Source organism: Salvia miltiorrhiza, chromosome 1, assembly GCF_028751815.1.
Source record: "Salvia miltiorrhiza cultivar Shanhuang (shh) chromosome 1, IMPLAD_Smil_shh, whole genome shotgun sequence".
NCBI lineage: Eukaryota > Viridiplantae > Streptophyta > Magnoliopsida > Lamiales > Lamiaceae > Salvia > Salvia miltiorrhiza.
The window spans coordinates 33,003,827-33,016,178 of record NC_080387.1 but is presented as its reverse complement, the minus strand read 5'-3'; the positions used below and the strand labels follow the sequence as shown (position 1 = coordinate 33,016,178).

The 12,352-nt window shown below is 37.5% G+C and overlaps 1 protein-coding gene across 1 annotated transcript; it reads right to left on the bottom strand.

Annotated features, from left to right (window-relative positions):
* Positions 1 to 2,838: 2,838 nt before the first annotated feature.
* Positions 2,839 to 6,151, bottom strand: LOC131020914 (monooxygenase 2-like). Its single transcript, XM_057949966.1, has 8 exons — positions 6,009 to 6,151; positions 5,723 to 5,869; positions 5,533 to 5,601; positions 5,234 to 5,399; positions 4,914 to 5,142; positions 4,753 to 4,831; positions 3,568 to 3,638; positions 2,839 to 3,148 (listed from the first exon to the last, which is right to left on the bottom strand). The coding sequence occupies exons 1-7, from the start codon at positions 6,128 to 6,130 to the stop codon at positions 3,623 to 3,625; spliced, it is 828 nt and encodes a 275-aa protein (XP_057805949.1). The 5' UTR covers positions 6,131 to 6,151; the 3' UTR covers positions 2,839 to 3,148; positions 3,568 to 3,622.
* Between the last annotated feature and the right edge of the window lie 6,201 nt (positions 6,152 to 12,352).

The window sequence follows — 12,352 nt, the reverse complement described above, 5'->3', positions numbered from 1 at the left end:
CTACTTTCGAACCAGACAGAGAAATCGAGAAAAGATAAAGGGAAAAGGTGCAGATTGGCCCCCGAAGTAGTAGCCCCTATAGCGTATAACCCCTCTTACTCACTGTGTGTGCAACTAAACCCCTGAACTCCGAGAAAAGGGTGCAAATTTCCCCCTCTGACCTAACGCCGTTAAGTGTCCGTTAACGTTTGAGTTTAATTGCACCCTCTACTTCAGGGGTGGATCTGCACCTTAATTTTTTTTTTTTTTTTTTTATTTCAGCAACCCACCTCCGGCATCAACTTAACCACCGCCGTACTCATCGATTCTGACTTGCACCTTGTCAGCTCGCACGTGCTCAATCTCTTGGTTGTCGACTGCCCACCGCTTACATGCAGCAATGCCACCAGCTTCTTCACCGCCCCGCACAACAGCATCTCCTCCAACACCTTAACCTTTGAGGCTTATCTTATGATATTAATTGTGTATATATTTATCTATATAATATTTATTTAAATTTTATTTATTTATTTTTGAATAATTATTAAAACTCTAGATAATAATTATGATTTTATTTTTGGCTAATTTAATATTTATAAATTTATTTTAAAAGAGAAAAAAGAATGGATCCGGGTCAGGACTGTAGACCCTGTGAATCTAATAGATCTGGACATGAATCTCGTTTTTTTGGACCTAATGAATTTGGACCAGATCCTGACCTAAGTAAAAAAATACGGATATGGATTTGGACCAAGCATGATTCGATCCAGGTCCACATCTGGAGTTGGTGATGATGCTGCATGTCGGCGGTAAGCAGTCGACGATCAAGAGATTGAGCGCGCGCGAGCTGGCAAAGTGTAAGTTGGAGCCGATGAGTACGGGGGGCGGTTAAGTTGATGCCGGAGGTGGGTTGCTAAAATTATAAAAAAAAAATAAGGTGCAGATCCACCCCTGAAGTAGAGGGTGCAATTAAACCCAAACGTTAATGGACACTTAACGGCGTTAGGTCAGAGGGGGGAATTTGCACCCTTTTCTCGAAGTTCAGGGGTTTAGTTGCACACACAGTGAGTAAGAGGGGTTAAACGCTATAGGGGCTACTACTTCGGGGGCCAATCTGCACCTTTTCCCAAAGATAAACAATAATCACCTCCAAGTTTTCCACTTCGAATACAACGACCTGAAATTGAACGGTGCCGGCGAACATAGTTCAGTCAACGGAGCAAAATTCCCTTAATTATATTTCTAACTTACATTATTCATTCCAGAAACTTACAAACCAATCAAGCTAATTTCAATAATGAATAAACTAAGACCATTTACCGCATGCAGTGAGAGGTGAATGAGGAGATCGACAAAGGCGCCGACGACGTATTCGTGATTGCCTTTCTCATTGACTCTGAGGTAACACGTCGGCAGCTCCTTGAGGCTGTTCCTGCGCTTGATGCCGTGCGCCGCCAGCATCTCCGCCATCGAGGATCTGATTTTGCCGCCGCCACCGCCACTGTAGGGAAAGGTGCGTGCTTTTGCCGCGCCGTCTCCTGAGGATGGAGCTTATCTCGCCAGGCTCGAAGAAGAGGCAATCGGATCAGAGGCCTCCGATCACGGCGGTCTCATCGGGGAATACATGCGACGCCGCCGCAGAGGCGGAGAAGCTCTCGTTGCGAAAAGAGAGAGTCTTAGGGCTAATGACGCAGGCCGGCCACGGCCACGGCGACGCGGCTGAGGTGGCGGTGGTGGGGGAATCGGTGGCTTTGAACAAAAAGGGTAATTTATTGGCGGAGATATCGTTTGAATCCAAGAGAGAGAGAGAGAGATCAATTGGAGAGAGAGAGAGAGAGAGAGAGAGAAGTGATAAAAAAAATAAAAAAAAAATCGCCGTTTAAACGCCATTTAACGGACGGGTTTATTTGCACCATTGTTTCAGGAGTTCAGGGAGGTCAACGCGCCTTAACCGAGTCTGGGGGTATACGTTCTAGGGGGGTCATGTTTAGGGGGGTATCTGTACCTTAACCCTTATTTTAATAATTGTAGCTAAATTTAAGTATTTTAATGGTGTTCTAAACATATCTCGAAGGTCTTGTGTAGTTGATGTAGGCATTTCTGATGCCTACCAGCTTTTAATAAAGTTTTATTTTTCGAACAAAAAAAAAAGTATTGTGGACAAAAATTACCCTTAAAGTGTATGCACAAAAATCCACAATCTTACTTTTTTCTCACATTTTCTCTTTCACACTGTCACTACTAGAAAAACGCTCATAGATAACGGATTTTATCCGTTATCTATGAGCAAAAAAAGCGTTGTGTATAGTGGTGTTATCTATTATAGGTGTCATACACAACGGTTTAAAAACCGTTATCTATGAAGGGAAAAGATAACAGTACAACCACACATACATAACGGTTATAAAACCGTTATCTATGAAGGGAATAGATAACAGTACAACCACATATACATAACGGTTATAAAATCGTTATCTATATTGATTATACATAACGGTTTTAGACTGTTATGTATTATAATTTATCCGTTATCTATTCCATAATATATATTTTTTCATATTATAGTTAACAGTTTTTTATACTTTTTATAACGGTTTAAACCGTTATCTTTGTAAGAAAAAGATAACGGTTTTCGACTGTTATGTATTAGAATTAATCCGTTATGTATTATATAATATTTCTTTTTTCTCATATTATAGATAACAGTTTTTTATACTTTTTATAACGATTTAAACCGTTATCTTTGTAAGACATAGATAACGGTTTTGTATATATTAGATGACAGTTTTTCGCATATTTTTTATTTATTCTTAATTTTTCCTTTTATGTATATCTAAAAATCAATAAAAAAAATTCAAATAATAAAATAACATTGACAAGATAATATTAGCATATATAACATAGCATCCAACAATTCGAGCTACACAAGTTGCCTGTTAATACATGTTTTACTACATGAAGCATCGGCAGAGCAACTCGTTTCTTCTTGGAGATGGGTACTGGAGCTGAAGGCAATCAATGCCGGCTCGCTTCTTTTCCATTCAGAAGCTGCTGCTTTGTGATTTTAGCACGCTTTAGTGAGTTTGGCGCTTGTACAAGGATTTGTTCTTGCACAGGTGAATTCGCATCCTTCGTCTTCACAAGGTATATATGCCTTTTCCGTAGAAACCTGATTATTCCATTGTTATTTTGATCAGTGCAACACGAACATGGGGGATACCAAAATAAGACAGCGATGAACTAGGCATTTTTACTCGTCAATATTTGACAATGCGCGGAAACATATATCTGCGGAGAAGCCACATATACAAAGATAAACGTATGTATTTGGCTTCATACCTGATTGAATATCATGCATTTCATTGCTCAAGATCATAGCAATCCAACATAAAAAGCAGCAAAATCGCTACAAAACATTACTACAACAAAGAAGGAAACATATATTGCAGACAAGATGTGGACCAAACCATTGATTTCCAAATTGTGTGCCATCAATATATAAAGCAAAGAAACCATACGACATACACCATGAGAAAATCTTGAAGGCAGTTAGATTAAAGGCATACAGTATCTAATCAAATTGCATACCGAACTTCAGCAGCGAGCATCAGCTTCCTCTCTTTCGCCGTCTCCAATTTGCTTCTCATAACATCAGCCTCCTGCAATATCATAAAGTTATGAAATTAATCTCCTAACAATCATTCAGCAACGGAAATTTCTATCTTAATCCATCATCTACCCAAAATCAAGAAAAATATAAACGTAGAAACTCTTCAGACATCTCAACATGAAGAACAGAAGCATAAGCTCCTAATCGTATGTGAGAAATAACTCATATAATCTCACAAATTGTATTAGACCTAAAGAGCCTTCCTTCAAGATGAGATCTAATAACAAAAGATCAAGATGTAAAGAGAAATAGGAATACAAATTAAGGGATTAACAAACAATCAAAAAACCAATAGACAAACAAGAACAAAATGAGGCTGTATTATCAAGCCACTTCATAAGTTGGATACATGACATAGATGGATACATGAAGAAGCCAGTTGTCTCAAACATATGGCAGCATGCAAGACATAGATGGATACATGAAGTATAAGGCACATTTAATCTAAAAAGCAAACAACAAAAAAGAGATTGGGCACGAAAATCACCTTAGCCCAGCTGCCGCACTCATTTGGCTAAGTTCCTTGTCCATTTCATCACTGAAATCTGAGTTCCCTAACCCCCATTATTTAATTGAACCACCATGCCTCTTAGAAATATGTTATAACAAACATTGAAAAACAAGATAGAGAGAGAGAGAGCAGAAACAAAGTGAAGAAATTCTAGGTCTCGCAACTACATTAGCAAATTAAAAAACAAAAAATACCCAAAACCACTTAACCTAATCAGCTGCTTTGTATTTAATTTATTGTTCTCATATCTTCACTCCACTTTCATCTTCAACCAGCAACAAGCTAGAATCTAATCCCTTTTCTTGGTCACAAATATGCTTTAATCTGATCATTTATAGTTAACAAGAAATAGAAAAGTTTAGCAAGCAAACAGTTAGAGTTGCTTTGATAGCTTAACTATGTTCGTATTCAAGCTTAACTAATTCAATACTTTAGAGTTGACTGAGCCTCATCGATTCCATGCCCATGAAGGGACAATTAATTTTTATTTTTTTTAGAATTACTGCTCACGTAGATTAAGTGACGAACTCTCGATCTATTACTTGAAAGAGAATCGTCTTATCAACTAAGTTGTGTTTCCTCGAATACTCGCCTGATCTCATCAGATACCTTGCCCAGCTTGCTGAGCATGAATAGCTTCAACTTGGCCGGATCCTCCACCATCTCTTTCTCTGCACCATTTTTCGCAATGAACTTTAGCACACACAATGTGAAATGGTACAGTTAGAGACTAGGAAAGAAAGATATGAGCACCTTGAGATGAAGGACTAAAGGTGAAAAACCAGTAAACAGTATAATCATCACAGGGGATAACACCAAATCTAACACCCTTCCCAAAGAACTGCATCAACTTTGGCTCGAAAGCATATCCATCCTTAAAATACACGAAGCCCCTAACAGCTGCTCGACCAGCATAAGCCGGCTTACTAAAGCCTAGGAACTTGGACACCACAGAGTTCACTCCATCACATCCAATCAAGACCTATTCAAAGCCAAGAATTCTATGACAATTAACAGTAAACACAAACTAATTAATAACTCGAGTAAGCATTCTTGTTATCTGCATTAACTACCTTAGTTTTCAGGACAGTTCCATCGGATAGATGAATAGATTCGACACGATCCTCAATTTGTATATGAACCACCTTGGAGGAGTACCTGATTGTACCTCTTGGAAGTTCATTTTCTAGTGTTTCCAGCAGCACTCTCCGACTCACACACCGAGACTCCAGATCATCCCTAAATGCAGTCAGACGTAGTCACAATCATGTATTAGACAGTGAAGAAATTCAATCTTTTACTATACACACTAATTTTTATATGAAGTTACCTCTACTCGGAAAATAACACGAAATTGCAGTGTCGCACTTACTGTGAATGCGAAGCCCTAAATGGTAGCTCAGCAGTCTGAATCCCAGAGTTAACCGATGTAGTCACAATTCTGCAAAACAAGGCCTAATTAACTACTTTGAAGATAAACACTTCAGAAATATCAATGAATCACAGTGAAAATCATACAGCTGATCTAAATTTAAATAAAAAAAGGAACAAATCGACGTTACCTGCTAAGTTTGTGGTGTTTTGCGCGAAGTATGTCGCCTACGCCAATAGCATCCAGTGCCCTCCAACCATTTGCTAAAATTCCTAAAGCAAATCCCGAAGTTCTCAAGCTATCTGCTGACTCCACAACTACGCTTCGAATTCCCAATCTACTATTATCAAACAGCAACAGTCTTAAAAAGTTTAGCTCATAATCATCAAAGCGAATCAGTTTCAGCAGCATACATGTTCGATGAAATGTCTGGATCTCGATTGAAAGATTTTTGAGAGGGAATTTTTTGAGGATACCTGTGCAGCCCTAAAGATGTTGCGAGACCTGCAATTCCAGCTCCAACAATCACTATCTCTTGCTCTTCCATTCCAAATTTGGTTCCTTCCTCTTCTCTAATCTTCATCCAACTACCCTTCATCCAACTACCTGAATCCGCTCCACCGTTGCTCGATTCCAATCCAAAGCTCCCCTTTCTCTCATACCTCCTTTGCTTAGAAGAAGGGGCAAAACTCTTGTTCGACGCCTAATTATCAACCTCATCCGCTCTCGATTGCAAATCGGATAATTAGGGCTTTCCCCCTTTCCTGCCTCGATTATGTGGAGTTGAGAAGAGAACCGGCCGTAGAACACCATCGGCTCGCCGATCCTCGGACCACCAGCAACGATGGGCGGGCTCTAGGCGTAGCTCGCCGGTCTCCCTGAGATGGCGACGGCTGGGTTATACCGAATAGAGAAGAACTAGGGCTCGACCTTTGCCCTAGCTATATGTTAGAGGAAAATGAAGAGGCGAGGTCACGGCGACCGATGTCGCCGGAAGAGCGCGAATAGCTACCATTCGCCGGAGAGAGAGAGAGATTTGGGGAAGAGATGAGACGCAGCGAAGGTGGGCGGCAGCGGCGCGACGCAGTGACAAGGGTGGGCGGGCGCGAGGCAGCAGCGAGGGTGGGTGGGCGCGGGGCAGTAGCGAGGGTGGGCGGCGACGGGCCGGCGTGGGGCAGCGGCGCCGGCGGCGGAGTCGAGAGGGGAGAGAGAGAGTCGAGAGACAGGGAGGACGCATGAGGAGGCAGAGAGATTAGATGAGAGAGACGAACAAAACTAGGGCTTGTAGTTTTGGGGGGTTAATTTCTAAATTTCCTAAATAATAGTATCTTATTCCTTTTTTTTTTCATTTTTAATATTCAATTTTTGGTATTTAGATTTCTAATTTAGAATTTATATAAGTGTTACTTAATGATAAAATAAAAAAATATTATGATTTTTTTATTTTTCAAAGTCTATATCTAGGAATAAATTCAGATTTTAGGATAAACAATTTATTTGTTATTTTTAATATAATATAATATAATATATTATTATTTTTAAAAAATTAATAAAAAAATTTATACATAACAGTTTTTATAGACGCTCATACATAACGGTTCAAAAACCGTTGTAAATGACTCTTATACATAACGGTTCTTTAACGTTATAAATAAACCGTTATAAAAGATGGTCATAGATAACGGTGGCATAACGGTTTTGTAAACCGTTATGTATGCAACTAATAGATAACGCAAAAACATAACGGTTTTTCAAAAACCGTTATCTATGGATATAGACAACAGTACATAGATAACGGATTTTTTCAAAACCGTTATCTATTCCTAAAAGTGCGCTCATACATAACGGTTTTTGAAAAAAATCGTTATCTATGCACTATTATGTATGTAAACTTTTGTAGTAGTGTGTCTCTCTCTCAAACCCTAAACTGCCGACACTTCTCTCACTCTATCTCTCTCTCGTCGACGAGTCGACGACTACCTTTTCGTTGTTGCCGACAACATATATAATCATCAGATTCACTTGAACGTCGTCGTCGCCATTTTACTTTCCAAAATCCGAGGAACTCCACCACTGCAACATTGTCGCCAGATCTCTGTGAGATCTATGAGTTCCAGATTTGAAGCGATATTGTATTATAAACCCAACCAGTTGAAATTTATTTCAAGTACAATAATAATGTTAGAACATTTTAAACTCTTGGATAATATGTTAATAAATTAAAGCTGTCAGATATTCGTAATATGAATAATGATAGATAGTGCAATATTAATCATTTAATGGAATAGATTAATATTAATATACTTAAATTTAAGTTCTAATAATTTATGAGGGTGTTTGACTAAGCTTATTGTAAAGAGCTTGTAACCTTCAATAGCTTATAAGATGTTGCAAGAGCTTAAAAGATGTAGTTTCTCAAGTGCTTATAAGTTGTTAAAGTGTTTGGATAATTGAACTTATAAGCTAGAGAGATAATTTTTTAATAGAGAGAAAATATTTGTTTGAGAGATAAAATCGAGGAGAAATGATGTCACAGCCGAACTTAGCTAAGGATAGTTAAGTCGGGAAACTATGACTAAGGGAGGGATATTAGAAGCGGGGATAGAAAAAGAGTGAACAAATAATGAATGATAGAATTCAAATAATTGTCAAAGAAGAAAATCCATAAGATAACTGATGTTTTGTCATATAGACCCAATAAACTTGTAAGTTCGGATGAATCCGACTTAGCTAAAAAGACATAATACTTAAGAGTACACAGCGAAATAACAAAATATGACTACATGTATGAAGACATGTATCCCAAGAGTTCATTTATAATACTACGACAAGAAATCCCGCTCGTCGGATCATTCATAAAAACTGTAAATTGTCATGTCATCACATACAATACAACAAATGAGTTTTTAGCTAAGAGGTTCAAGCTTATTAAATTCATTTGTGATTTTTAAAATTCGTCTGATCAGACTAAGTCTTTTGAGATTCAATCATATTTGGGACTGTGTGTCGGAGAGGTGGCCACCTCTCGTGGACACGTGACCGGCCAACCCGCTCGATGGCTCACGGTCACTGTGTACACTAATACCAGCAAGATAGCTATCCACTCGGGATCCAAATTCGATTATCAAATTGGTAAAGCCAATACAGATATAGATCATACACTAAATTAAAACATTTATGGCAAGATAATACTTAAAATATTTCAATTCAATTGCTTTTGAAAAGAATAACTTGCTCAAATATAACATTAAATGTCATTTGATATATATGAAAGTAAGCTCACCTGATAGCAATTTTTGCTTCGGTGCAGTAGCTCCTATACTAACACTTACTCTTGGACTTGACCTTGACGAGAATATAAAATAAGACATCGGCTCATGTAAAATTCTCAAATAATTATTCAAGAATTATTATTCTAAAATAATAATCCGAAAATTCTATTATTAGTCCTAGCTATTGGATTAAATAAATAAAATAAACTAATTAAGGCTCGTCTCATGAGATAAGATAAATAACTATAATTAATCCGCTAGCTCATTTTAGGGTGTTCTAACACCCTTACTAATTAAATAGGTCTTGCTCTATTTATTCAACTAAAAGTACATAGCTAATAATCCAAATAATAAATTAATCCGTAATTAGAAGCAGTTGAGTCTAATTAATCACTTAATCAATACTGCTCATTAATCTGGCTTAAATAGATATGAAATTAAGAAAATAATAATATCGGCTCAAATAATTAAAAGGCCCAATATAAAGTAGCCCAATGATTAAATAAGTAAAAGTGGGCCTGAATTAAATAAATCATGGCAGTCCACTACTATATAAATCTGCAGCCTACATAAAAATAATAGAAAGGCCCAAGTAATATAATACATCTTGGCTCAAATAGTAATAATAATAACAGCCCAGCTCCACAAAATCGATCCAAAGAAAATGTTCAAGTGAATGAATTAAAAAATTGGGCTTAAATAATGATAATAATGCAAGGCCCAACTGAATAAATCTCCAACCCATTCTACTAACTAAAATCGATCCTCTTGATGAAGTATGGTATGTCTATGATTGATACACACGAGGGTAAAAAGGGTGCTAGTTTTGGTTCATGTTGCTATTCTACTTCGAGGGTATGACCTTTGTTCTTGCCTTGAGTATTAGCTCAAGCTTGCTGATTTTGAAACTACGTTGATTAAGTCATTCATGATTCTCTCAAATGATGCATTTCTAAGTAATGAACATTGGTTTTGTGTGAAACATGTAACTAGAGGTAGTAAACTGAGATAGAAATAAAGTGCCTTGAATTATTTGTTGGTTGGTTGTTGTTGAAGTATTAAATGAGGGAATAACTGAAACAATCAAGGTTGTTGTTCTTTGTATTAATATTGGTGGAATTTAGAATCATGAATTGGAGAGAGTTAAAGAATGCTTACTACCTCTTGAAGTTTTTGGCAGAGCAATGAATGAAGTCTCTGTTCCCTTTGGTTGTTGATGGACTAAGGCATGGATGGAAGGAGGGATCGAAAGTGGTAAAGGTGGCGGTTGGCTGAGGGGATGGCTGTCATAGGGTGGTTGATTGACTCCCTAGGTGTACTTCTTTTGGTATGGTTGAATCTGCTCCAGCTGTAGAGAAGGGATGGAGCTGATGTTGTAGTTGCTCTTGCATTACTCACGCACGTCCCTTCCCCATTTATTTTCTTTCTTTGCATTTGCCCTTTGTTTTGTTAACAGATGGTGTAGTAGGGATGTGGTAGAGGTAGAAAGTTGTAACTTGTAAAGTGTGATGTGATAAATAAAATCCTTTAGTATTCTTTGGTATTTCTGTATTTGTAATACTAGTTCCGATCTTGTAGTTTAATTTGTGATTCGTTTGCGCTCACGAACTTGTAGAGATGATTTACAACTTTCATTTAGATAATTCAGCCTCAATATTTATGTATGTAGATTTCATAAAAGTTTGAGCAAATATCATATTTCACAAGATAAACCAATTTAAACACAAAACAATTATCATAAATTAAATTTCCTACAAAATTGACATCTTAATAACATTAAAAACGATAGAAAAGTGAGTGTTATCACATCCCAATATTTGACATTGTCACACCCCAATTCTTGAAGGAATAAATATAATCGAGGTGTGAATAATTCATAGAAATAAACAAGGGAAATACCTTGTTGAAACCCGAAATAGGATAGAAAGTCAGGCTAGGCCCCTTTGGATCACAAGTTTTGTTTCATGCTTCTGACAACCGACGTTCATTAACATAAAACTATAAATTTTAAATTTAAGCTCAAATGAAGTCATCTTAAGTTGAGAAAACAAAAGATGTATAAGAGTAATTGCTACAGCGGAAGTCTAACATAGGAATTTATCTCTAGTCTCAGCTCCGTCCCGTCAGCACCGGCCAGCCAACCTGAAAACATTTGAAAGTATTTTTGGGCTAAGTACTAATGTACTTAGTGGGCATGCATTTTCATAAACATTTCATATTTTCTTAAAGGCAGTTTATCCAATCATAATTTACATAACTTAGAAGGTTTTAAAATGAAATAACTTCTAAGCATGTTAAAATATTTTCTTTCATTTGTGCGCACATGTCACACTCCCTTTCCGTTACTCGCTGTGATCCCTGACCTTTTAGCCACCGACGGATCCATTACTCCTGCTTTACTTGGACTGAGGGCGTAACCCAGCCAAGCTCCCATTTGGGACCCAATGCTCCGGAACACATCCCGTCGAGCACCCTTATAACGCCTCATACATGATTAGTGCCCGATGGAGATCAACCCACCAGGTCAGCTAATAGGTGTACACAATTCTCAAATAACGTGTTAGGTCAAGAGAGAACCTCGATCGATTCATTGTTGCGAGCCTTAAACGGAGCAGAGTGCACAAAATATTTTATTGGATAAACAGTTTGCATTTAATAGAATAAACAATTTGCATTTCATTGAAACATTTAGAGCTTAATAACTCAATCATACTTTATACATTTGGAAAGTAAGCCCACCTGGATAGGCAAAGCCTGAAGATCATAATCACATAATCTCGTCTTGGGAAAGCAGCGCTAATCCCCTTGGTTCATAAAGCCTACAAGAAATTCTATTCTTAATAGGTCTCCTTGAATCTAATCTTAAGTCATGGTGTAGTGCTTAATATTCTATGATTCACTTAGCCGGGTTTTCAAAATTTAATGAATAAATAATTGAAAACATTTCTCTTGAGTTAAGAACACCAACAATATTCTTACTCGTCTTTCTTTAATAATTGGATTTAATGAAAACCAATTTAAATCATGATGCAAATGCATAGCTCATTTCATACTTTAATCATACATATGAAATTACTTAAAATATACAAATAATAATAATATAATATTATTATGCATATTACCTTTAAACAATTAATCAAACTAATGATAGTCCAATTAAACAAGTAGTGTAGCTCATTTTAATAAAATTCTAATAGTTAAGGCCCAATCCCTTTTTAAAATCTGCAGTCCAAATATTTAATAAAAGTCAGGCCTGGCAAATAAAAGAACACAGCCCAACACATTAAAATAAAACTCGGCCCAGCAGAGAAATAATTTGGCCCATGACAGAGCCCAACACCTAACCCTTCTCTTCAATTCACCTCAATACTCTCTCTCTCACCACTCTCATCGGCTCCCTCTCTCCTTCTCGCCACTCTCTCTCCCTTCCTCTCATCTGACGTCGCCGCCGCCGCCTACAATTCCGCCGGCGCGTCGCCGGCGTACCACCGCCGCACTCATCTCTCTCTATCTTTCTCCCTTCTCCCTCAATTCGCCAAACCCCCAAA

Excerpts from the sequence above, each read along its gene's own strand:
- LOC131020914 (XM_057949966.1), bottom strand. The coding sequence starts at position 6,130 with ATGAAGGGTAGTTGGATGAAGATTAGAGAAGAGGAAGGAACCAAATTT. Across the intron at positions 5,143-5,233 it reads GAACTGTCCTGAAAACTAAG|GTCTTGATTGGATGTGATGG; the intron begins GTAGTTAATGCA and ends GGCTTTGAATAG. Across the intron at positions 4,832-4,913 it reads CTTTAGTCCTTCATCTCAAG|AGAAAGAGATGGTGGAGGAT; the intron begins GTGCTCATATCT and ends AAAATGGTGCAG.